Below are 27,815 nucleotides of genomic sequence, written 5' to 3'. Positions count from 1 at the left end.
TGTGATTTTATTGATTCAGTCAACATAATGAACTGCAGTTTAACATTCTGTATTGCTTACAGACAAACTGCACTATTCATTCACCAAATACCTGACAGAGATTTGAAAAGCAATGAGATAACCACTTCATTTTCTCAAAAACAATCAGAAATCTGAATTTAAAAAATCAAATATATTATTTTTAATAATTTTTTTCCAGTAGAGATGAGATTAGATAATTTTCATACAGCTAGGAAAAAAGATAGATATTGTATGTTTTGAATTTTGTATTCCTAAAGGAGAACTTTAGATTACTAAATATTTCAGAAACTATTCATTCTTAGTAGTCAGTTTGTATTTCTTTAAACCTGGGCAGAAAAGCAGGCATCCTTCATTTGTGATAGCTGTTAGGAACTAGTTAACTCATTTACTATTGACTTATTTTCATAACCGGTAGCAGAAAAATAGTCTCACCCTACACAGAGGTGCGCACAGCTAACAATCAGTTAAGGGATTTCCCTGGCTATTGTTTTGGGAAAGGGCCCTACATATCTGACCTCTCTCACTTGCAAATGTCAGTAACCCTTTCTAAGAAAGCTGAAGAGGCTACAACCTCAGGTACCGACACCGGCTTTCTACTGAAGGTTAGTATCCTACCCTGTTAGTAGGAACAGTGGAACAGCTGCTCAGCCCTGGCAGTTCACAGCCTATGGGTTAGCAGAAACGTTGTTGATTTGGGTTCCTGTTTCTCCACCGGGCCGCAGAGCAGTTGCGCTGCCAGGGCTGTTGCCTCTACATGGGAGCAGCCATCTGATAGAGTTCTGGGCAGTTATGGATGGTACCTGCTGAATTACCTGGACTCAAATCATCATTCAGGGCATCGAGGAAAAGAAACAGCTAAAAGACTGATAACTGAAAGAAACAATTCATTAAGTAGGGAAATATGGGTAGCATAGCCCAAGGAGAAAGTTATTGGGCTAAAAATTAACCAAAAGACTTTCAGAAGTGCAATGAAAGAAGAATTTATTTCTCTTGTTAATACCCCTTCAGTTCGGGAAAGCGGGATTTTCCACATAGGCATCATTGCTTCAAAGGAGCGTGACTTCATCACCAGTTTATTCATCCAGAAACGCCAATCAAAAAAACCCTCCAGGGGTCCAAATTTTGGCTAAGCATTCGGGTTTAAAAAATTATAATATTATTTTGCTTGACATATAGACTTATGTTTTTCTTCAGTTATATAAAAATTTGGTGTAAGCATTGTATTTGAAAATAGGTAAACTACCATTAAAAATCTGTGTAAAGTCAATTAAGATCTTGAAGCTGAACAAAGAAATGTAATGGCTATATAGTTTCTTTTAGAACTACTTTCTTTAAGCCTTGTTACTTTTAAAAAAATTTATTTACACATCTACCATATGTGAGCCAATGCATCATTCAGGAACTTCACTTCAGGTGTGAAGGATTCAAAGTCTGTGTAATGTTATAGAAAAAACAGTCTGGAGCTACAGTAGGTAGAAGTGATTTGGAAATTATATGGAATATTAAGTTAGAAAAACAACAGTGAACCTTAGGAAAAACATATTTTACCCTAGAAGAACATTACCAGTAACATTCCTGAGTATTAATTTTCTGATAACTTCGGACTGTTCTTGCAAATTATAGTCTGATGTATTAAGAAAAACTGAACTCTGTGCTGGTCATGCTTAATATACTGTCCTGCAATCTGTAGTAGTTCAGCTCCTTCACAAAGAGCTGAGCTTTTCTTCTAGTGGGAGCACCAGCTCCTGAGAGAGGGATGAGAGCCACCCAAGGAAAGCCATCATCTTCTGACTACAGTGGTTCACAGAATAAAACCCACTGCTGCAAGAGAAGGGTATTGGGTTGCTCAGCCAATAAGAAATTAACACATCTGCTGTCTGTGATCTTAGGTATTTCAGCTGTCTGATACTGAGAGGAAGGATGGAAGGAACTGGGCATATCTATGGCATCTCTCTGTCCTTGTCACCTTCATCTTTTACATCAACAACAGTTTTATTGTGTTTTTTTCTAGTTTTTAAGCATGATAAAAAAATTAATTTCTAAGTATACTTCCTAGAGATCTATCTTCTTAGAAAAATAGTTTCAAACCTAATTCTAGTTATTCTGAAATTAAAATCTTACCTTGTTTAAAATTTAAACAGTACGAACTTAGGATATACTCATGATATTTTTGTCTAACTCAGTTAAAAAGGAACCAAATTCAACTTTCCTTGTTTGACTCTTAAGTAGTTATTTCCAAGTGGTTTTCAATGTGTGTATAATGATTAAACAGAGGTAAGATAATCTCTCTACATACAGATATTAAAATATAAGTACTTTAAGACCCAAGGAAATGAACACTCTGCCTCTGCACAACTAAATACATTTTTTAGACAGGAGAGACTGATGTCTGCAGTTGAACCGACAGCATTAAAGAAATTCAGGCCAGGAAGAATGGATCTAATCTAAAGCTCCCTGAAATCAATGAGAGACTTTGCTTTAACTTCTCTAGGCTTTGGCTGCAGCCCCAAGTAATTATTCAAGCTGGGCTTTGACCACTGATACTAACACCATCTGCTTACAGGAAAGTACCATGAAATCTTTCATTAACACAAATCATAAAGGCTTCAGTTCTATGTCTTATCTAAAAAAATGGCACCTTTGAGAGTGCACTGTTGATACGTACCTTGCTGAGGACCTCATTCCCTGCCATCTCATGGGAAAGTGTGTCATCTACTGGGTTGCCAGCACTACCTTTTCCAAAATATGGCCAAGTTTCAAAGCCATTGATTTTCCAATTGAAGTTCATATGCAAGTATATATATATTTTTATTGATGGTGTAGAATAGAAATAATAAATATGCAACAAATACATGGAAAGGGAGGAGTAAGGGGGTTTTGTTTGTTAAAATCAAATTTTAAAAGAACAAAATAAAACACATAAAAGGGAAAAAAGAATATGACATCTATGTAAAATGCCTACCTAGAGGGCAGGATAGTCTTACAGTTCAGAACTGGATTTCTCACTATTCTTCTATTTTCACCTTTTCACAAAATCACTGAGGTAAAACATATAACCTTTCTCTTCCTCAGTTTCCCCATTAGTGAAATGGTATTAGTGTCAATTGATCCGGTAGGAATTTGCCATCCTAAAATACTGCTTTGAGATGTTCAAACAGGAGGTAGTGTATCAAGCCTTGGCATTACTGCATACCATCTTATGGCCTGGATAGTGCCACATACTGTGCAAGGCCATTGCTTTTTTTCACAACGTTGTTAAGCACCAGTTTTGCAGCACAGGCCACTTCATTGAGAGTGAATAAGGCATAATCCCTTTTGTACCTATAACTCACACTTTCAAGCCAAAAATGAAAAAGATGTGTCTGTCACCAGACAATGAGTGTGTCTGGAGGACTTACATATTGTTTCCTTATTGTAGGGATTAATGAAGTGCTGACCTGGGCCCTGCACAGCACTTAAGGACATGTTTAACTTTAAGAATCTGAGTAGACTGATGAATTTCATTGGGAATACTGATGTGCTTAAAGTATGTGTTGTTGGAATGAAGTCATATCCTTCAGTATCGTGTGGGGTCAAGCTACTTTTCTTTAGGAAAGTGGAGGAACAGTCTCAGATGTTACTCCTTCTACAAGGAATCTCCTGGTTGTTCAAGACCGGGATCCTCAAAAATCTTTCCCTCCTGATTTCTCAGCCCAGACTTATATATGTGGTCTGCCTGCAATATACGGGATCAAGATCTGCGCTGCTGTTCTAACATTAATTGCTTTCCTGTTCTGAGCCAAAAATAAATTCAGTGAATCAAGACTCTAAACAACCGACTTCAGTAGCACTGATTTTTCTTCTTTTTTTCCACTGATTTTACCTAGCAACTTTCATGTATGTGGATATGAAAAACATTAAATAATTATGTGCCAACAAAATAAACTTAAGCAAATAGCTGCCTTGCCCCAAGCCCCTAGGCTGGTCAAAAGGCAGTACCTCGTGGAGGAAAGGCACAAGCTCTCTCCTTCCAGGGTTCTGCGTTGCTGTCTTAGGTGAACATCTGTGTTAGATCACAACACTGAACAAGTTTTCTACCTCCATGTGCCATCTCTGGGGCACCTTCTTGGACAACATCCCAGATACAACTTGAGTCAGAGGCAACACCTGCAGCTGCACAGACCATTGCACTCAGAAGGAATGCACTGTGTTCACCTCTCAGTAGATAGGATGCTCTGTTTATCTGTTTGCATCATGACTTACTTCTGCTGGTGTCTACTCTGCCATTGATATGAAAGTTTCATACTAGTTCTTTAACAAATTTTACCAGATGCATTAACTGTGTAAGGACCATAGTGCAGTTATTACTGTGTATGTTTAAAAGGAATACAGTGTGCAAAAGTGGACTTCCTTGACACAGAAATGTTTAGGATTGCTGATGTAACTTATATTATCATGTTTTTTTGTTTTGCAGTTTTACTGAAGAATGCAAAAAAGGAAGAAGAAAAGCCTTTCAGAGACTGTGCAGATGTATACCAGTCTGGTTTTAACAAAAGTGGGGTCTACACTATTTATATTAACAACGTGTCAGATCCTAAAAAGGTAAAGTAAATACTTATTTCATTTTCTTGTTTGTTAATATGGTGTTTCTCTGGCCTTAAAGGAGCATTTGGAGCCTTTATTGAAATTCTTATTCTGCAAAATGTTGCACTGGTATGAATAACCTGGGCTATATTCAGTCTTGAAAAAAATACAATAGAGTGAAGAAAATGATAAACTGTATTATTCCAGACATTCTTCTTTCTCGCTGACAGAGAATCCTTCCTAAGTTCCAGCATACACTTAGTAGTTGACTCACTTCCTCCCACTTGGCAAGTTTGGTTGAATCAGACTATGGCTGCAAATAAATCTGCAATAAAGTTTAGAAGAGAATTAGTAAAGTACTATAATGGCGAAGCTGGGGGGGTGGGGCGGATTATCTGGTAGCACAGGGAAAGAAATAGCAGAATGAGTAGTTTTTAAAGATAAAGATTTACAAAAATCCTGCTTGTCTTGTAGGGAGCAGGGAAGAGTGTTTTTGGCTGTGAAGAACACAACATGCTGAATATTAGCACTGTTTGAAATGATGAAGCATGTATAATCCTGTCCTTCTCAAAAAAGATCATTGGGAGTTTTTTTTGATGAAGATGAAACATTAGTCTGTAAAGGAGACTTTTTTTGGAAGGCTGTTGTTGCTGAGGTACCTGAGTCAGCTGAATCTAGGAATTTGAGAAAATAACCTAAGCCTAACATATGTGGGGCAATACTGGCTGTCCCTCTGATGAGGCACTACTGGAAGCAGCCCTCAACAAGGCTAAGGGCAGATTACCTGGGAGAGGAAAACACAGTGGTGTCCAGAAAGTGGGACAAACAGGAGGAAGAGAACCATATCTGTCTGGTGAATTTATTCTTACTGCAGTAAAATGGTGACCCTGCAAACAGAAAAAGGCAGTAACAAATATTACCGATGTTATTGCCTATAGTAATTTTATGATGATATTAAGATATGTAAAACTTATTTCTAAACTGAATTTTGTTTTATGAGAGGCCTGTGGAAGCCTGTAAATGTCAAGATGTTATAGTTTACTAAGAAATTAAGAGTACCATGAGTAGAATTGGGATGGGAGAGTGCTATGGGCAAATTTCAGTATAACTCTGGTGAATATGAATGGAAGAATAATTGACATAACATAAAACATGGAGACCTCTTTAAGCATTACTGAACAGGACAAGAACAATAAAAGCGATTCTGTAGAAGCTGTTCCACTCAAAACAGGGACTTTAATGTTAAGTCCAAATTGCATGTACAAATTGGCAGTGACTTTTCCTAGCCTTATTAAAGTTTGTACACCATCCCCAGAAGCTGGGTTGCAATGAAAAACAGTGGTTAACTGAAAGCACTGTGACACCGATGCTTCTGGTATATTTATCTTAAATCCACTTCACTGCTAGTATAAGGACAGTGACACTATGGAAGCCATGCTGAGTTTCTGCTATATCCCTGTTCACAGGCGTTGCTGTCAGTCAATACAGGCAGCACAACTCAGCTGATATCATTGCATTATTTTTTCCTAGAGGCTTCCTGTTTTAGCAAGAAAATGTGGGAGTATATGTCTGTGTGTGTGTGTTGAGGGCATTTCTGCTGCCACCTGTTTCTGTCTTGCCCTAGTGGTAACAAAGCAAGAGCTAACCCCAGGCACGTTCATGTTAGTCAAGTGAGGAGTATGATTGCTTTAACAGATGTTTTTTCAGACATTAAGGTGATATTAACAGTCTGCAAGGTAGTGCTGTACAGAGATAGCTAAACTAACTCCAACTGAGATAGCTAGCTTCAAAATCACATCAACGCAGCACTGTGCCAGGACTAATTAGCCCAAAGGTGGCACCATGCTGACACAGTGAGATTGCTGTGGGATGCAAGCTAATATCCTGATAGGTACTCCATGGAGACACACCAGCTTGTTTAAAGCCAGCTTAGTTAACTGGATTACCACAATGCAATGCACAACTCTGACATGTCTTAAGAGGCCTGATATATTGTTACCTTCTGTAATACTCGCAGCCACTGATAACTGTCTCATTTATAGTAATTTTATACTTCAAGTCACAAAAATATACCTTCATTTCATTTTATATCTCCTAAGGGATACTTACTAGAATCCAGACATTGAATAGAAAATATCTATTTGTCATATATATAAATGTTACTGTCAGTTCTAGTTTTTTACTGGTTTTACCTTCATATATTCATAGAAAATTATCCTCCATGCTTACAGCTCCATCCATTTATATACCTCATTTTTATATGCTTACAAATTTAGACTACAACTTTTCTTTCGTGTTCCTAGCTTCAACAGTTCATTAGTTTAGTTCATTAGTTCTCCAGCCCTGCATCAAAAATTAGTGATTCATTTCTGTTTAAAAGGATCTTAATAAATTCCATATTTTTGAGATGGGAAGAGAAAAAGATAGGTTTAAAGTATTAAGCTAATTAATTGGCTTACTTTGGTGCGTGTGTGTGCAATGCCTGATGGTGTTGAGAAACAATTCTCCCTAGCTCATGGTACAATCAAAGGCAAGAAGAGTCCTATCAATCCCCTGCAGAGGTGTGGTTGGCTACAGGGGAAGCAGAAGCTGCTGATGAGGAGAGGAGCAGCAGGTGTGAGGTTGTCGCTATTTTTGAGCTGAAGGAACCATGTCACCTTCAAGACGTGAAGTAGGCCAGGGGGACTGGTCTGAGTGCACAAAGAACCTCCATATCTCCCCTTGGATCAATGTATTTGACTGTCTTACTGTCTCCTCTAATACGCTCACAAGCATAACTTCTACCAACTTCTGGGTGCACTGCATTGAAAATGTAATGTTATTAATTGCTAGTGGAGTCTGTATATCTGGGTCTTTATGATTCTGCAAAACCAATTGCTACCATTGCCATGAATGCAGCCTTCACTCCTTCCCCTCTACTTTCTGCCTGTGGACTTCCTACCAAATTGCTGTCGATGGTCTCTCCGAGCATATCTGCCAGAATTTTAACCTATTAAATGTATGCTAGCCCCATATACTGTGGAAACTGTCATCCTGACATGGTTACCTTCAGGCTTGGTTTCTGCATAGCAGAGACACATTCCCTGAATCTCAAATGGCTGTTCTTGAGCTTGTTGCTCCATGCCAACAATGTAGACTTGTGATGTCTTAGTGTGCATGCACTTAAAATGCAGTATGTGGTAGTCACTCTCCTTTTGTTTACTTTAAAATGGGGCTTGATTTTATAATAATTTAGTCCATAAAGCTAAAATAAATATAATTAATCCCATATATGCGTTTTAGGACCTTCAATATTTTTACCCATGCATTTAAGGAAGGGCAAGAGTGCAGTGTTTTGGATGCTCTTTTAATCTAAATCAGGTTATTTTATTGATGATAAACTCAGAATCTAGCGATGCATGCAAACTCAAAGTCACTTTTCTTCATCTTTTTCTTTTCCAGTAGAGGGTTAAATATCAGAACATGTTAAAAGGTGTTTAATGGCTGAATGCCTTGACCTCGTCTGGGACAGAAGCCAGTCCAGGACATTTGTTGGTTAGAGCTATGCACAGTGAACATCTATAATCAGCTTGGTACTCCTGTTAATATGGCAGGTGTTTGTGTCTACCACACAATGTGCCAGACCACACAATGAAGGCTAGAGAATAGTGTACTGGTGGTAAATCTTTCTTTCACTGCGCAGTTTTCTCTTTTAATTTGCCATATTTTTCAGAAAACATTAAAGTCCTTTTATAGGTATTTTATTATATTTAGTATGAAAACCCCATCATTTGTTTGTGTGCATCCTTAAAATGAGTACTCTTGATACAGTTGAGGATTCAATGTTTTAAAAATTGGCAGTGGATTCATGGGAGCTTGACATGACTTCTAAGGAAAGTAAATCCATCATTTAGAAATTCTCACTGTAAATCAGACTAAAGAAATTAAATCCTGTAGATAAATGTTTTGACTCACAGTGTCTTCCCTGAAGGAGGAATAGGGCCAAAATGTTTGTCTAGCAAATTATGGGTTTTCTTGTGGTTGCCCTCAATCAAGTTCACATGTTTGCACTGTTCAGTATTCTGTTTCCTTCCTATACCTATACAGAGACTTCACTCGGCATGCCTGGAGCAAATTAAAACAAAAGCACTTGCACAGGATTACTATGACAATGTTTATGAGTAGGAAAGATTTGGAATTGCTTTGCCTGAGGGTAGAATGTGGTTCTGTAGTCAACTGAGGGATAGATTTTTATTTAACTGAATTGGATAGTAACCTTCAATTTGTCAAAGCAACTTAAAGCTTTAAATTACTGACCAGTGCTGAATGGCTTGACTCTTGTTAATGTTGGTGCCAAAAGCTAAGCTGATGGCTGACACCTCTTCAACCCTCTTACATATTGACATCTTACATAAAAAGAGGGACATAACTATTGAAGAGCACAGACAAATGAAATTTAGGATAGTTGCAGTGCCAATATGGCACAGATGAGTACAAGGGGATGAAAATCAGGAAAATTTACTTGAATTAGTATTGCTGAGAAGCTTAGATCTTAAAATCAAGTGCCATGCAAAAATAGGAACAAAAATGAATACTCTCACTTGCCACATACCAGGAAAAGTGAATGGATAAGCAGTATTTGCATTTTTTCATAATTTATCTTCTATATTTTTGAAAGGATAATGTAAGAAGAATGAAAAAAGAATGAAAATTAAATACCTGTTTTGATTATTATATGGATTATTTAAGATTGTTAACAGATTTCAGTCGATGCAATATTCTAACATCAAGCTTCAACAAAATTGTCAAATTGTTAAATTATCCTTAATATACAGAATCTCAGTATTTAAGTTAGAATTTTATTAGTGCAGTGATGGCAGGGTATGGTCTTACATGTCTGAGCTTGTCCCACAGATCTCTGTTCTTGAGCCTGTTCCTATCTATGTCCTCTATCAGCTGTAAGGCTTAAACTGAGATCAGCTGTTTGTGTTTTGAGACACTGTCTGGCACACTGTAGGTAGCATTACAATACAAAGCAAAACAGAATAATCTCATCTGTGTTACATTTTGGACTCCTTGAATGGATATTTTCTGTAAGAATTCCTGAAGATTCTTTCTTAGACAGAATGATACTCTACTGAAAGCTATAGAAAATATTATCACTGAAAGACACTTATTTGTTAAGAGAAAGGGAGTGGTTTCAGGGGCACTGCAGAGAAAATAGCGTGGAGAGAGTGTGAAGAAGAAAGCTGAGGATGCAGAGGGGGATGATGGGGAAATGTTCTTGGGTAATGTGCTGAAAGAACAGAAGACTTTACTGGGAGAGTTACACTGAACATAAGGAGAGCTCTGGTTGTAATCAGGCAATTGAGGATACCATCGAGGACATAGGGTATGAATCCATAGGAAAACAGGCTTTCTTAGTTCTGTTATTCACAAATATTTTTTTTTCCTGCTAAGATGACAGGATTCCCATGCAAGTTTGTTTTATTGTTTTTGTTTTTGTTTTTTTGTTTTTATTATTGCATAGGTCTTTTGCAATATGGAAATTGCTGGAGGAGGATGGACAGTTATACAGCACCGAGAAGATGGGAGTCTGGATTTTCAAAAAAGCTGGAAAGAATACAAAATGGTAAGGTGAAAAATGTGGAATAGCTGTACAGTTCATAGAAGTGTTAGATTTCAAACAGTACTTCCTATAATCTTAAGCAGATAATTCTGCCTATAGTGGTGTGGTGTGGTCCTGCAGTCTTTTATGAGCTGCCTTTTGTCAAGTCTGTTACTTTCAAAAATCATAATATTCTTTTTACTCAATTAGTTGAGTATTATTTACCATGACTTAGGGTTTCTTTCAGATCAGTTACTGAGATTAAAATGAGGTCAGGCCCAGGCATATGCACTAAAGAATGTTGCTGTCTGTCCCCCTGAAGTTTTGACTTGCTGTGACGTTAAGGGGTAATGGGCATGTGATGATGTTCCTAATGCATGGATGTTTTCAGCGGAGGGGAACTCCTTCAGAACTTGGAGCATCTCAAATAGAAATGAAGAGTTTACTGGGATTTATCCCAAGTCATACAACACCTCTGCCAATCAAGCTGATGTACTGGAAATGTTGATACTTTGAATAGGATTAAAAGAAAATAAATAACTTACCAAATTACAAATGACATGACTTCGGCAGGCTATTTTCCCTTTGCCAACTCAAAAAAATTTTACTCCAATCTAAATAACTTCTGAGTTTTTTCGTTTGCTGCCTGATCAAACTTTTTGATGGAGCTCCTTTCTCTGAGTCCCTGAGGACTGGCTTGGATTTCAATGACATTCCCAGTGAAGTTTTCAGAACTGTGTTATCAGTCTGGAAGAGGAAAATCTTTCTACCAACAGTTTTCAAAAAGCACTCAATGAAGAGAGCATTTAAAAGGTTTAAAAATAAAAGCAAATCCAGTTCAGTAAAAATTTCTGTGGGAAAAAGTTCTGCTACAAAACATACCATTTCAGAAATAAATGTAATATTGGATTATTGAACTGAAATATCATTTTGGATTTTATGGATGCTTTCTTTTCAATATTTTTATATTACTTGAAATTATAAATTATAGGTGTAAAAAGTAACCGCTTGGGTCAGATCTTTGCTACTATGAATAACCAGAGGATGTAATCTCTTTCATAATATATGTGAAGTAAAAATAATAATAAAATGACAAATAGATATTTTTGAATGGATTTACAAAATTGGGAATATTTTTTTAGAATTCATAAAATTTTAATTTAGCAGGAAATTTGAAAACTGTTTTACTCTATTTTGGTTCAGAGTCAAATAAAATATGAAACAATTTATTTTGAGGGAACCAAAATTTGAAGATTCTATCAGTTCTCCTTATGAGGAAATTAGAATTTTTATATGTAACCTAACTTATTCTCTACATATTGGCTGGTTTAATTTATACATATCATATGAATTATTGAGATTTACTCAGTTTTTCTCTCCTGTGCTTTTTCTAAAAACAGGCCTTCTTTTTGAAGTTTTCCCAGGTGGCCTTTTTTTGTATATATCCCTTCACTTAATCAAATATTTTCCTCAAATTTTCCTTTACAACAGTGTGAGCCTGCTCAGGATTAGTTTATATTGGTTCTGTCTAGTTCAAGCAGTCTGAATTAATTTTGGTTCTCTTTAGGAATACCATAGTCTTCTAAGAGATCATTTACTTCTACCAGATAAAAAGGATTTGTTTTGGACTTTTACTGATAGCTATCCTATAAGTCAGTCATGAGAAGAGATGGGGTTTACGCTTGTCTCTGCTACTATGAATGATTTCACCAAAGTAACTAACTTAGGCCCCCTTCTGTGATTATATTATATCACCAAATGTTCAATGATAGAGGCTGGTGGATGCTCTGTGGGTTACTGGACTATGTAACAGAGTCTGAGTTTCAAGGCAATGACACCACTGACTTAATTCCCTCATTATTCAGAGAGGGTGCACGGTGTCTATTGGATCACTTCCCCTCTCCTTCCTGACACATCTGCCATCTTCCAATAGAAACCAGATAGTGTGGTGGGAGACACAACAGTACTTTGTCTTACTTGGAGTGGTTGAACTTAATATGTGTTCTTTCAACCCATAGTTCAGATAGAGCTTTCCAGATTTGCTGAGAAATTCTTGTTGTGCTTGTATCTCTCTAGGGCCCCAAATCTAACATTAATAAGCAATATCATAAGAATATAATAAAAGCAATAACAAGTCTCTGGGGCTGCTTCTAGTTTCAATGCTTTTGGTTCTTATTGGAAAAGAATCTGGAAAACTGTTAAAGTTATTTAGTTACAAGCAAGCACTGATTGACAGCTTTGGAGCTGGACAGGGATGCAGGACACCAACCTGTGGTACTGCTAGTGCCCTCACAAGGTACTGGGTGTTCCAGTTTTAGGAGGCCATTGCCCGTTTTCTCTAGCTCTAAGCTGGGATCGTTACAACAGGTAACTTGGAAAGGGTGCACATGGAGTATTCTCTGCAAAGGTGAATGACAGCACTGATGGGTTACAGGAGTCACCTGGCAACAATGAGGCAGTTGTTGTCTTTGATTCCGTTTCATGCTAGTGCCTTCAGCTTACATGGAAGTACTTCAATTCCTGTTCAATATAGTTTCCAAATACCAACACAGGAAACAGGTTAGGAGAGAGATGAAGTAGCCATACATCTTTTGAACGTAGGAAATATACAACTCCATTCATACATAAATTGCCACAAAGTCAGTGATACTACAGTAATAGTGGTAGTAACTTTTTCTCCTTGTTCTTTTGGCTCAATTTCCTCTGACGTCCAATCTTCACTCTGGAAAATAAAGTTACCCTTTCTTTGGTATGTAAAACAATAGCTAATGAATACAAAAGCTTTTATGCAGATTTATTGTTGTGCAAGATGGATTATGCCATCTTCTTCCTTTAGTGGCATATATGCTTACCAGTATCATTCAGTTTTGTTATTAGTGTTATACCATGCAGTGTAATTTGTGCCTTACTTCTAAGAACTCATTTCTGACTATGAAATCTCTTAGGTCATTTCAGTTTTGTACATTCAATACTAATTGGAAGAAATTCAGAGGAAATCCTGTGAGTTCATCCTCCCATCTTTTTCTTATCAGTATGCACTACATCAGTTCTTTCACATTTTGCAATGGATTTTCCTTTATACTATTTGCTGCTTATCAGAAAAATTTGAAGTGGAGCAACAAATAATTTCTTTAACAACGGCAGCTAAGATCACCCTGAAGCAGGTTGCAACCATTTTTCACATTTCCTTGCCTGAGGAGGGAATGTAAAACACTGTTAGAGTTTTGACATCTAGAAGGAGAATATAATTTAAAAAACTATTGCTTACCATCTGCAAACCTGAGCTGCTTTTAGAAGGGAGGTTACACAAGCTTACTTTCTAAGACACAGTTTCTGGCATTTATTAGGCAGTCATTAGCAATAATCAAATCCAAGCAAATGATTAGCTCATGTGCTAACTTGGCGATCAAGACTTCTTGCTCGATTTGCAGCTTTTCAGTTCCTGGGTGAATGCACCTTTCCCAGTTACTGTCTCCATTTTTGCCAGATTAGGTGATGGACTATAGGATTCCCTATTCTCTTGCCTTTCACCATGTCTAGTTTAATAATTCCCATGAATTTCACAGAAGTTGTTCCACACTCAATAGCCCAACATTCACTATCAGTTTCCTATGGTAGCTTCTTGGGAGTTAAGTCTATGGGGGGCTTCCTCAGACCTTTAGAATTATTTTCTTGTTTTCTACCATTGGAGAAAGACTCTCAATAGGTATTTGAAATTGCTTGCCTTGGCCAGCCCACAACAATCTTTCTCTAGCCAGTTTTTATTCCTGCATGTCAGTATTTAATTGTACTGCATGCCTTTATTGCTACAGTATTGCTGTTTTCCTTTCTCTGATGAAAGAAGTTGATCACTTTTTTAATCATTCATGTCATGAGCTAGATTAGGATCACTTGTACATATTAAACTCACAGCTGAATTTCTAATCTTTATGGCAACCACCCCCTATCTTCCTGACCAGCAGCTGCTTTTTCTTTTAGCTCTTTGAGGCAGGAATGATGTTGAGTGGTAAATTCCACACCCCTTTAATCTCATGTTCCCGATTAACATCTAAGAGCCCAGCACCAGTTCAGTGCTTAAAACAAGTCTGCTGCCAACTTATCTCGGAAGTTATCAATCACAAGCATTTCACAGAATTACAGAATCAATTTGGTTGGAAGAGACCTTTGGGATCATCGAGACCAACCTTTGTCCGAACACCACCTTGTCAACTAGACCATGGCACTAAGTGCCTCCAGTCTTTTCTTAAACCCCTCCAGGGATGGTGACTCCACCACCACCCTGGGCAGCCCATTCCAATGCCTCATGACCCTTTCTGTGAAGAAATGCCTTCTAATATCTAACCTGAACCTCCCCTGGTGCAGTTTGAGACTATGTCCTCTTGTCCTGTCACTAGTTGCCTGGGAGAAGAGGCTGACCTCCACCTTGCTATGACCTCCTTTGAGGTAGTTGTAGAGAGTGATAAGATCACCCCTGAGCCTTCTTTTCTCCAGGCTAAAGAACCTCAGTTCCCTCAGACACTCCTCATGAGACTTACTCTCAAGACCCTTCACCAGCTTCATTGCCCTTCTTTGGACTTGCTCCAGCACTTCGATGTCTTTCTTGTAGTTAGAGGCCCAAAACTGGACACAGTACTTGAGGTGCGACCTCACCAGTGCCGAGTACAGAGGGACAATCACTTCCCTAGTCCTGCTGACCACACTATTTCTGATACAAGCCAGGATGCCATTGGCCTTCTTGGCCACCTGGGCACACTGCTGGCTCATGTTCAGCCAGCTGTCAACCAGTACCCCCATATCTTTTTCCACTGGGCCACTTTCTAACCACTCTTCCCCCAGCCTGTAATGCTGCATGGGTTTTTTGTGGCCGAAGTGTACGACCTAGCACTTGTTCTTGTTGAACCTTATGCTGTTGGTCTCAGCCCATTGATCCAGCCTGTCCAGGTCCCTCTGTAGAGCCTTCCCACCCCCAAGATGATCGACACTCCCACCTAACTTGGTGTCATCTGCAAGTTTACTGAGGGTGCACTCAATCCCCACGTCCAGATCATCTATAAAGATGTTATACAGGACCAGCCCCAATACCAAGCCCTGGAGAACACCACTAGTAACCGGTCACCAACAGGATTTAACTCCATTCATCACCACTCTATGGGCCCAGCCACCCAGCCAGTTTTTTACCCACCAAAGAGTGCACCCATCTAAGCCGCGAGCAGCCAGTTTATCTAGGAGGATGCTGTGGGATACCATGTCAGATGCTTTACTGAAGTCTAGATAGACTACATCCACAGCCTTTCCCTCATCTACTAAGCAGGTCATTTATGTGTGCCAGAAAAGCACATCTACAAAACCACTTTCATTTTTTGTTGGGGTTTCTTCTTTTCATTTTCTCCTTAAAGCTGTTGGGTCAAAATGATGCTAGCTCCATAGTGCCAATGTGATATGGTGCCAGAGCAGGATACTTTATGCTCTTCCGTGGCTTAAATTCTGCAGCACGCTGAAAGCTGGACCATAGAGATGGTTACCAGAATTTTTTCAGGAAGTATTTCTGGATGCAATTCTAGCAGGCATTTACATTACATTATCTGGAATATTCTGACTTTCCTCTGAAACTCAGTAAATTTTAACTAGTATAACAAGTCTGATGATCCATGTCTTCTGCTTAACTAAAAGACAGCTTAACACCTCTTTGAACTGTAAGTCTTTGATATACTTCTAGGCACGATGTTTTTAACCCTTTTTGATATACTTCCTACAGTTCACCTCTGTAAGATCTGGTTTGCACATAGGTCCTACCCATTTCCTGGAAGACCTTCTGCTTTGTGACAATCAGATTGCTGATTACCTCATGTTTTCACCTCACCAGTCCTTGCAGTCCTACAGACTGCAAGATGTATATTTGGGCGTCTAGATCCACCTGAATTATTCGTAATGAGAGCTACTATTTCAGCAAACATTTTATTTCTTAGTACCATCTCTCAGTTCATTCTGAAAACTTCCATATGTTACTTACATTTCACTTTTATTTGCAAAGTGTCCAGCTCCTGTTTTAGAATGTGGTCTCCTAATTCCTTTTATGGTCTCCATCTGTTTTAAGACTTATTTTAATTTCTCTTGTGAAAGTTTCAGTTCCAGTTTTCAGTTTTGTTGTCATTCTTTCTGCCCACCTTTCCTGTCTGTAAATTCTGACACTTTTTTGTTCCATATTCCTTCATTAGTAATACTAACTTGCACTTGTTTTCTTTTTCAAAGTAGGTCCTCACCACAATTAACATTGTGTTTGACCTGAGCAAAGAGGCAAAAACTCAAGCTGTTGTACTGTTCCCTTTTGGAACATTAATTGATGATGGATATTTCTCTGTTGCAGTTTTGTGCATTTACAAAGAGTGTGCAGAATCTTTTTTCTCCCCAAACACTTGAAGAATCAAACAACTACAGACAAACCTCCAACCTTCCAGCCACATTAGATTATTATGTTCATCACTTTCTTTTTCAAGTGAGAGGGTGACTGCGTAAAAATACACAAAGCACATTTTTAAATTCTTTGTGTAAGCTTCATGATTCTTGTTCCATTATTTTAATGGAAAACAACTTCAGATGTGTGGGGTTTTTTTAAACAGAAATTACGTAAACCATATGGCTTGGCTGAGGAAAATGTTCTTGACAGAAAAACTGAATTTACTCATAATTTGAATGCTCATATTGTGGAAACAATATCTGCCATAATTCTTGGTTTTGTTAAAGCTAGGTATTACAAATTAATTTAAAATCTTTTTCTAGATAATAAGTATTTAAGCTAAGTAATGCATTGATATGGCCACAAAATCTTCGCACTTCTTGCATTCACAGTAGTCTGATATTGGTACATTTGCCATAGTCCTGTGTTCTTTAAAAGAGAACTCAAATACTATCAGATAGTTCTGAAAATGGTAACACTACTCTTTCTGTGACTATTCCACATTAAATGAGTTTTTGTCAGAAACTTATTTTTTGGATCTTCATTCATGCTAAATTTTTCCCTTTAGGCTAAAGAAAAGAGATTGCTGGGAGTTAAAACTTACATTCCACTGCAAGCATATGATGCAGCTCCCTGGGTTCGTAGGATGTCAACTACTGAAATGGCCATTGAAACTAACTTCACCTAACTCCTATTAGGGAGATTTAGAAAGATACTGCTGTTGTTCACAGGAAATAAAATGCTCATTAGCTTTTCAGATAACAATTTGTGATTTTGACAAGAATTTAAAATTTGGAAACCTTTACTGTCATATGGAAAAAGTACATGCACATACTAGGTCAAGAATCCTAGATACCAACAGGCCTGTGATTTTATGACAGTAAGAGATTTCCTCCATTGATTTTTGCTTGAGCTATATTCAAGTTATGTATTTTTTGGTCACAAAGAGTAACTCAAAGAAATAAAAGGAAAGCAATGAAATATTGCACTTGATGTACATATGGTCAGATATGTAAAGCTTAAAAGTGTGATTGTTGATTAATCTCATATGGACAGAATCACAGAATCACAGAGAATGGTGGGGGTTGAAAGGGACCTCTGGAGATCATCTCGGCCAATCCCCCTGCCAAAGCAGGGTCACCTACAGCAGGTTGCACAGGAACATGTCCAGGCGAGTGTCTCTCATATCTCTAGAGAAGGAGACTCCACAACCTCTCTGGGCAGCCTGTTCCAGTGCTCTGCCACCCTCAAACTATGTAAGTTCTTCCTCATATTCAGATGGAACGTCCTGTGTTTCAATTTGTGCCTGTTGCAGCTTAACCTGTCGCTGGGCACCACTGAAAAGAATCTGGCCCCATCCTCTTGACACTTACCCTTAAGGTATTTATAAGTATTGATGAGATCCCCTCTCAGTCTTCTCCAGGCTGAAAAAAAAATTAATAAAAAAAAATTTCATTAAAAATTTTCCTAAAAAAATTATTTTTCATCTTCACTGTTATTACCCCCAAATTGTTTGGCTACGAAGGATCACCCCAAGGGCAAAGATATAGAACTATTCCTGATAATTAACTAATTGGATTTAATAGTAAGAACCTATGTCTTCCTTCCAACGAGAGTTTTTGTGTTTCCCTGTTTTGCACAGGGGGGATCCAGTGGATGGAGATCTTACTCCTATTTGACTCGGTTCCTTCTTCCATAACTCCTAGGCCATACCTGTACTAGCACATTGAACAGGGCCATGACCTGTGTGTGAACACAAGATCCTCATTGCTAAATTTTGATGGAGTTTTGATCTGACTCAAATAACATTCCACCAATAATGCCCAAGCAGTTAGGGGTAATGGATCATTGTCAAATGGCAGTTTGCACAGGACTGCCTTGTTGTCAGAGCTGAGAAGATTTTACTGTTAGCATATGGGTTATTCTGGTTTGCAGAGCAGTAGGGGCTGTTCAGAGCACTCTTCACAACTTCTCCTTCCCCCTGTGGCTTCATGAAACAGTTCTGAGGGCAAGAATTGTTGGTTCAAAGAACATGGGGAGGCGTTTTGAAGATTAGCTGGGAATATGAAAGGAATGCAGAAAGTTTTGTGGAAGGAGGAGCACCTTCATAACACTGTCTGTACTACAGCCATCCATCGAGCTAGATAGCTGGAGGTCTATTCCATAATTTCTTCTGCAGAAATAGCTTCACATTCATTGCCTGCCAGTAGCATAAATATTTTTATAAAGTGCCTTGCAATATCAGCATGATCCTTCCTGCAAAAATGAAAGATTTGAGGACAGAATGGACCTGTGAGAAAGGCAAAAACTAGAGTATGCGTGTCCTTGGAAAAGATAGAAGACATGTTGCTTCTGTACTGTAAGCAAACAAGACAGGTTGGGAATGGTGGTGGTGGTATTGAATTACTATGTTGCATGAATAAGCTTACAAGAGTGAGCTGAGGGGATAAAAAAGGCAGACATGAATAATTTTGTAACATATAGTCACAAATACCTTTATTATGATAGTACACTTTAAAGTCATGAGTTGTAAGTTGCTTACATTTGAAAAAAATAATTTACTTCAAGGGACTGGGATAGATGACATAGAAGTAATTTATTTCCTTCAAACATTTACCAAGTATTTTGGATATGAGGAAATGATTTTTGGTGACTGGAATGTGTATTAAGATATTGTGTGAGTAACGCCTTTCATGGAGACCCACCCTTCTGTGATAAAGAATGACATGTCATGCTAGTTTAATAAAAAGTCACTTCTGACTGCAACTGTTACTCAGATAATTGTCACTTTCATCAGTGTTATAAAAAGAACCAGCATGTTCTCTGCTTCTCCTGAGTTCTAAATCCAGCATGTCCAGTGGAGATAGACATGACAGCAAAATGGTGAGAGACCATATTCAGTTTTGTGAAAACATACTCATGAAACTATTCTGGTCCTGACGAAGGCTTAATCTACAGTGTGCATTTCAACAGTATGATCTAAGGGAGCAAGAATGAAACAATGTTTGTTTCAGAGGGCTTTGGATTGCTAGATTGGGCACCAGAGAAGATGTTACCACACAAGGAAGCATCTTCTTTATTTTGAGGAATATTTTTGATTGTAAAATTAAACACAATTTTGTGTTGGACCTCAGTTGTGTATTAAATGTGTTGTACTCAGCACAGTCTTCCCTCTGCAAATGTTACTGAATAACATCAGTTTCAAGTGTTGTATGGACACATGGCTATATACTTGTGCCTACTCTGCCACCGCTGCCTCAATTTATTGCCATCAATGTATACTGATAAGACTCATGTGGTCTTCCAAAGGCCCACTGCCTAGCCAGAGGTAACATTTTTGTAAGGTTTGCGCCTCAAACCTGCATTCTGTCACTGTGATTCTTCCTCATCAGGAAGCCTGCTACTACTGATACTCTGTGTGTTTGAAAAGGAAAAAGGAAAAAGTGAACCTAACTTCTGTATGTCCACTAATATATTTGGTCTAGAATGAAGTGCAACAGCCTGAATTGCTGCAGGATATGAACAAGATTTTGAGACATACTTTTCAAACTTGGAATGATTATACAGATATTTAGTTCTTTATTTAAACAGACAATAACTTAGTTTTTGTTTTAGTCTTTTGAAAAGGTACCTCTGGCTTCAATCTAAACATAGTTTTAAAACTTGCCACCAAATATTTGTTAGTATTTCATAGAAATATTTCTGAATATTTTGCATTATTTTCCCATATTCTTTTAAGTTAACATTATTTAACACATTTATTCTCTGTGGAATTTGAAATAATTTCTATAGACCACATCTTTATTTCAAATAATGAAATGAATAATTCAATGTGATGGAAATGAAGAAGTATACTGACCTTTTTAGAAATTATCTTTTTAAACAAAATCCATTCCACATTCTCAGCTAAGGCAAAAGGAGATGGATATTCTTTATGGCTTCTGGGAAGACACTACTGCTGTAAAACACTGAATTATTATCTGCTTTATTCAGTGAATTGTCTGACAGGAGATGAACCCATAGGATATATTGACTGTGTCTGGTTTCAATTTTGTTTTGTCTATAAAAAGTCAAATCTTCCTATGAGCATTATCAGACAAAATAAATAAAGTAAGAGAGATAATTGTTTAATGAACTTGGAGTAACATGATTCAAGCAGAATACCCCCACAGATTTTGCCAAAGCTAATAAAACTCTTTTGCACCCTACTTATTATTTTTGAGTAAGTATCAACTTTGTAAATTCTTAAGGTCATTTTTAAAACCAGTATTGAATTCTGTTTCTTTGTACTCGTGACTGCTTTAGTAGTTTTGACTCTGTTAATCACCATGTGATTGGAAATGAACTGATGTAGAACCTGGATGTCGTCTAGAGTAAATATTATAAAATCATGTACTTTTGTCTGTGATTCCTGGTTCTGAGTGCTTTAATGCATACAAAAGAACAACAAATCACTGTTTGTTTATTTTTCTACAGAACAATTAGGCACTATGTCAGAATTTACACAATTTACTATATAGTTATAGACATAAAGAGCTTCATTCTAGTACATAAATGGGATTAAAACTGTCAGTAAGGTTCTTTATTATGTCATTTCTTTACTCTGAAACAAGTGTTATCATGTCTACAAGACAGTCTATTCTAAATGTAGTACAAAATGTCACCTGATCGTTCCTTGATTAAAAAAAAAAAGCTTTTTTACTAATTCGTTGTGATTTTTATGTCTTTTTAACTGGCTTATTTCAGGTCAAACTTTGCCAAAATATGATCTTAATGCAATTTTCAGCAGCAAAAATATAAATGTTTTCTCTGTGTGATCAATAAAATGAAACATTAAGATAATCTACGCTAAGTCAGTACAAACATTTGTGTATCCTGTCTGTGGCTAGTAGTGGATGGTTAAGAAAGTGTATTATGATAATGTAAGCATATTTCCCTGCCTTATTCTCCCAAATTCCATGGACAGCTAATGTGGAAAGTATAGGAGAACTCTGAAAAGTTTTGGAAATTTCTACCTTTCCCTATTACATTAAGCACTCTTTTGGGAACTTAAAGCCTCTGCCAGTCATCCAAAAATGTTACGCAAATTTGAAAGGAAAAGCAAAATGAGTATTTTTGGAATAAAATGTAAATTTTAAAGAATTAATCTCTCTACTTGGAAACATACAATCAACAAAATATAGAAAGCTAATGACAAAGTAGTGTGTCTTAGTAATTTAAAATGCAATTTTGTGACAGTGCTTATGACTCACTGGGATTCAGAGATACTTAAAATGTAGTTAACTACAAACACATTCACGAAATACAGATGTTCCTTTTCCTAGTAGATTGATAACTGAGGATGACTTGGATCACCTCATGTACTTCCTTGAGTTTAAGTACAAAAGTTGAACACAAATAATTCTGGAAGTATTTGCTATAGCAATATGAATGCAAAGAGCAATGAATGTGTTGACAGAGTATACGTGTACTGGGAAACGAACACATTTAATGACAGCTATGGGTCTGGAATAGGTGACTCCCAATGTTAACTTTTAAGATTTAACACTATGCCCTAAGGTGTTCTCAAAACCAAACTCTTTGACCATAGAAGATGCCAAGCATGATCTTAGGCAAGGCTGAAAGCATTTTATCGCTTGGGACCCCATAGATTTGAGCATCAGTATAAACATAAATATTCTATTAACTAAAATATTTGGATTTCATTACTGAATTTTCATTACTAAACAATTACTGAATTGTCTCATGAACAGCAGAATTAATGAGATCTGCTTTTCTGTGGATTTTTGTCCTGTGTCCCACATAGAAGTCATTCTCATTGCTAATAATCTCCTGAATCCCTATTATTTTCTAAGATTCTCTGTGGCAATAGCTTGAGTTCCTCTTTTATGTGCCTCAAATCTCTCCCAGATGTCTAAGGGTCCTGTGAGACAATACATCCTCAGCGTCTGCACTTGGCTGGCTGGTCTGTGCCTGCTGATAGGCAATTGGAACAGGCAACTGCTGAGCTTCTGCTTCAGCATTTCTCTCAGCAGCAACTCGTCCCAGACACCAGTTCTCCTGAAATGTTGTTGAACTTCAAGTTTGTGTGATTTCTCTCCCAACCTCAAAAGTGTACAAAATGTATTGCACAAAAATAAAGGACAAGTGGGCATAACAATTGCACAAGCTTGTTTCCTTAAGTTTTCTGGCTGACGAAAAAAGAAGATTTTGTATTTGAAGATAAAATTCTGAAATGTATTTTGAAGGCCAAAGGTCTTGAAGGCAAATCAAAAGAACCTGGCACAACCATTTTCTTTGCCAGCCTCAGAGTTGAGAATGGAAAGGAAAAGTTAAACAATTTTTTTCAGGTTTTTTTGGATAATAATAAGTCATTCTCTTCTGCACACAAAAGCTTACATATCTTGTCAAAGTAGTAGTGTTCTTGTAGCACCAACAGTCTAAGTAAGATATAAACAAGGAAAGCTGTGTAGTTAAGTCAGCCAAAGTATCCGGAAAAAACAGCAAGCATGCAAGTCTTTCTTCAGGTCTGAAATAGAGGCAGTAAACTGCAGACTAAATACAGGTTTGAAACAGATGAGTTTGACATAATAGAATTATACTTGAAGAAATTGTTCCCAATTCTGTGCTTAACAGAAATGTACTGCTCATCTCTGGTTTCGATCTATGAAAACTTTGAGAGCCTGTTTGTTTGTTTATTTCTTTTTCCAGATATATGAGGTATTTAATAAAATACACTACTTCTTCTTAGGAACATTCCTTGCTTCAGAGATATGTTTTATATTTCACTTACTTCCTTGATTTTCTTTTCATAAGAGCAAGGAGTTTGTTTAAAAAGAAGTTGCTCCTGCCAAGAAAAAAAGAATAATTTTTGCTCTAGGCATTTCTAATCCGAGTTTCACTATTGTAGCTCCTTATAGTAGGATTCAGTTTTTTGTAACTAATGTGGTGGCTTTCCTCATAATTTTTTATATTGCTTTTTATATTCCTTCTGCTCCCTTTTGCTGCAACTTCATTTCCTCTGGTCAGGAGAGCAAACCACTTAGTGATAGATTTTCATCTTAGTGTAATAACACGTGTGAAAAGGGAGAAGGAAGTGTAAATGTGAAGAAGAAAAATTATTATTATTTCAGAATAATTATATATGGTGTCTGGAGTTTATATAGAACACATATGGGAGCACATAATGTTAAAAAAGCCACATGTATTACATCCTGAATAGACTGTAATCTAAATAAGATAAGACAAATATAATTCAATAGAGCCATGGTTCAAAGGGGAGTCCCCTCAGCTTGGCAGCACTGGGAAAAAGGGAGAAAGGATTTCCTGAAAATCTTCTTTTAGAGGGAGGCAGCTGATAAGAATAATAATGTGTCTTCTGTGAATAAGAAACCATGTAGACTGCAAAGAAATGTAATTTGGCTGGTGTATAAACACCTGTGCTCCAACTTCTGCCTTCTGGATTTTAGGGAGACAAACTACCTGTTAGGTAGTCACTGCAGAGCATATTTTGCCTTCCTCTGAGACAAGTGGCAATGACCAGTGGTGAAAGAGGATGTCGGAGACAAACCACTGATTGCTCTGGTATGATGCTGCCAAAGCTACTAGAACAGGAGAGACCGTGTGTGAAGGTCTTAGGGCAGAGAGACAAGGCAAGGAGATGAAGATCAAAGGAACAGATAGAAAACAATGAAAACTACGGAAGGGTATATGTCAGCTGTAGACAGGGTTTATGCAGGTGAGAAGCAAGCTTTTGTATTTTAGGAAGTATGCATGAGGCCAAATATGCATGCAAATGCTGTCAAAGCGGTAGGTGAGAGATACAGAAGCATCATCATGGGAAAGCTTGAGGAGCAGGAGCTCACATCGGAAGACTGATGTGGTCAAAGCAAGATATCACCACTATTAGCTACAACCAGTATTTACAGGGACTTATGTAGGAAATCATCTACTTGAGAAAGAGGATATAATGAAATAATGTGCAGGAAAGGAAAAGTGAACTAAAAGTATCCTCCCATATTTCAGTTTGAGTCTTCTCTGAGGCTCACCACAGACTACTGAATTTCAGTTCTTGCAGACTAAACACTTTGTCCATGAGTATCACTTGATGGTCTCTGAGCCAAAAGGCAGACATGCTTATTTGAAACAAACTAGTGTACTCAGCTCAGCGTAGCCAAATGTGGCATGTGTTCTCAGGCTCTAGTATCAGTGAGCACCAAATATCTGCTCAGGTAGGCTAGTTAAAACAAAAAATGTCTCCTGAGTAGAGTACTTTCTATTGTAATTCCCTGTAGGAACAACAAAAAAATCCCTCCATTTTGAATTTTTTTGATCCAGTCATGAACTTTTAAGCTTTTTAATTTTTTAAATTAAGTTTCTTTAGAAGTTTGCAGCTGGAATACCTATGCATTACCTGAGTGAAGTATTAGTTGCACTGCAGCTTCATTCAGCTGCCGCGTGACCTCTGGGGAGGCAGGATTTCATCCTCAATAGACCCATCTAGTCAGTGCTGGAGCCAGGGCAATGCAATAAAGAACAAAAGAGAGAGAGGGCTGTACTTTCAGTGTTTCCGTCTCACATTAGGAGTGACTGAAATGTCATATAAAGGAGATCGATTTCTTACCAATGTGTCTCATGGACACGTTTCCCATTACCTAATTCTAGTCCCAAGGAAGTCTTTTAATTTTACCGCCATTTAAAGAGTAGACGCTTTCTGGGAATGTTCAAACTTACTCTTCAAAATTACACTGACTTAATCAATGGGAGATCACATGGTTTAATTCATGATCTGAAACTGAGAGCTGTCTGTTTTAGTATTTAACTGTCTGTTAAATACCATGATGGAGTGTGCAGAGGGAAAGTAACTTCCTATAATGAATGATAAAGGAAAATATTTGAGATTGGACACAATTTAATCTATTCCAAAACCAGGATTGCTTTGTTGTTTATTTCTTTCCTATATCTGGCAGTCACACCTTAGTAACAGAGGGTGGATTTATATCATCCAGTCTTTTATTTAATTTGATCAGGAAGGGTCTTCTAAAACACTCCCAGCACATCACTGTAAGCAAATCAGGAGATTTCCAGTTCTCAATTTTCCTAACTTAAGAAATATGAGTAAGCATAGTCATGTTGAAATAGTTCTTCACAGGTAAAGATTATGGTTTAAAATAGTTTTTATTGTTTAAAGAAAACAAAACTAGAGCTAAGAGTTAGCAGGTGTCAACTAATAGTTTATAAAGAAAAATAATTTTAATATATAGTAAATTAAATTAATTACATTAGATAAAACCTTGAATTTAATGTAGTAAAATATTCACTAAAATTTAATCAACTTTAAAACTTGAAAGGTGCATGAAAATACAGACCTAGGCATGCATTTTGAAAACTGGCTAAACTTTTAATATTATTTTTCCATGTGTGAAAATTGTATGGTGTGCTTAACTGGAAATAAGAACATCTGAATATATGAAATGTGAGGAGAACTAGGTGCCTTAAATGTTCTACTGCTGTTTGGTTTTCATTCTTAGAAAATAAAGTTACAGTACCCTCTCCTGTGCTTTGGATAGTCTATAGGAATACTCCTAACTCTTTAAGTTAAGGATTTCAAAACATCAAAACATATATAGATATCTTATTTCATCTCAGAAAAAAATAACTTTGTAGTAACCAAAATCTTAGCCAATATGAGCTTCAGCGGACCAAGAGTGAAGTAAATAAATGCTACAACCAAGGATCAACTCACAGATACTGCCCTGTCCAGCAGACCTTTCATAACAGAAGAAACTTTTTTAAACTAAAACCCTCGCTCCTTCAGTTGTGGCAGACACTTGACAGCAAAGGAATGGTTTATTCTTCTTTAGCGATTAAGACATGAGCTATCATCCACAGCTAACTTGAATTCAGTGTATAATCTAGGCTAATTTAAACTCTTTTAAACTTTTTATAGTCTATAGCAGAATTCTGTTTTGACTTAATTGTCTTAATGATAACTAGGTTTGACACCATATAAAATGTATTATAGAATATGACTATGTCCGGTATTCCCATTGAAGGATGTGCAAATACAGCATCATACTATTAATATCTTGTGATTAGAAAGTGATTTTCAACTGATAACCTCACCTGCCCTTTCAAATATTAGTTGAACTGCACGACACTCCTAAATGGTACGTATTAGTAGATGCATTTTAGCGAGAGTCAAACTGGAGCACAGAAAACTATGACCAATAATTAGAATGTATAGGTAAACTATAATGATCATTTTATTATTGTATAAAGGTTCTACCAATTACAATAATTACATCTAGTCCTTTTGCCAACTTTTTTCTAGGGTTTTGGTAGCCCATCAGGTGAACATTGGCTGGGAAATGAATTTATCTTTGCAATAACAAGTCAGAGGCAGTATTCTCTAAGAATTGAATTAATGGACTGGGAAGGAAACCGGGCATATTCACAGTATGACAGATTTCACATAGGAAATGAAAAGCAGAATTACAGGTAAGAATCTATTGAAATTATTTTGACTCTGCTGAGTGATAAATATTGTTCATTGTTCCCTTGTTAAATATGAGAAAGGACAATAATATGAAACTGATGTAAAAATAAAATAGAAATCTGATTTCTCAGTGATGGAAGGTTAGAGTAATCTATTAATTGTGCTGGCTAGTAGAACTGCTAAAAAATTGTATAACTTTTAGCCTATCTGAGATCATCAGAACTCAAAACTGATTGAGTAGAAAAAGGATATGGATTCTTCATTACATCTCGAAGGATTTCTAACTCAGAAGCATAAAAGTGAAACAATGGACATGGGACAAAAAGACCAAAAATGCTGTTAAAATATCTGATATTTCCAAACTAAAAATTCGATGTAAATGAAGAGGAAAAACAGAATGCTGCATCTTATTGTGAGGAGATAAAGCACAAAACAACGTGTCAGGTACTGGATAGCCTTGATTCGTCATCATCATCAGCATGCCATTTATTATAGTTCGAAAAAGACTTATGAAAATAAAACTTTTTCCAATAATATTTTTCTCCCATATTTTATGTTAAGATAAACTTAGGAAACTTAAATCTACGTACTAAAAAAAGAAAAAAACCTTGGCAACACAAGAGATATGGATGACCTAAGTGGTTTAATTTTATTTTTTTTAATCATTGCTTCATCTAAATAGATGGTACAAT

General features: G+C 37.0%; 1 protein-coding gene across 1 annotated transcript in view; it reads left to right on the top strand.

Annotated features, from left to right (window-relative positions):
- Positions 1-27,125, top strand: part of LOC104167154 (angiopoietin-1-like) — a gene marked incomplete at both ends in the record, with an annotated part of 38,678 nt that extends 11,553 nt beyond the window's left edge. The window contains 3 exons of the mRNA XM_009707320.1: positions 4,475-4,602; positions 10,094-10,195; positions 26,959-27,125. Of these exons, the coding sequence (XP_009705622.1) occupies positions 4,475-4,602; positions 10,094-10,195; positions 26,959-27,125 (397 nt within the window). The remainder of the gene's footprint in view (positions 1-4,474; positions 4,603-10,093; positions 10,196-26,958) is intronic.
- Positions 27,126-27,815: the final 690 nt, after the last annotated feature.

This window comes from Cariama cristata, unplaced genomic scaffold (assembly GCF_000690535.1).
Source record: "Cariama cristata isolate BGI_N322 unplaced genomic scaffold, ASM69053v1 scaffold1039, whole genome shotgun sequence".
NCBI lineage: Eukaryota > Metazoa > Chordata > Aves > Cariamiformes > Cariamidae > Cariama > Cariama cristata.
Note: the sequence above shows the minus strand (reverse complement) of the source record. Positions and strands in the feature narration are given on the sequence as shown.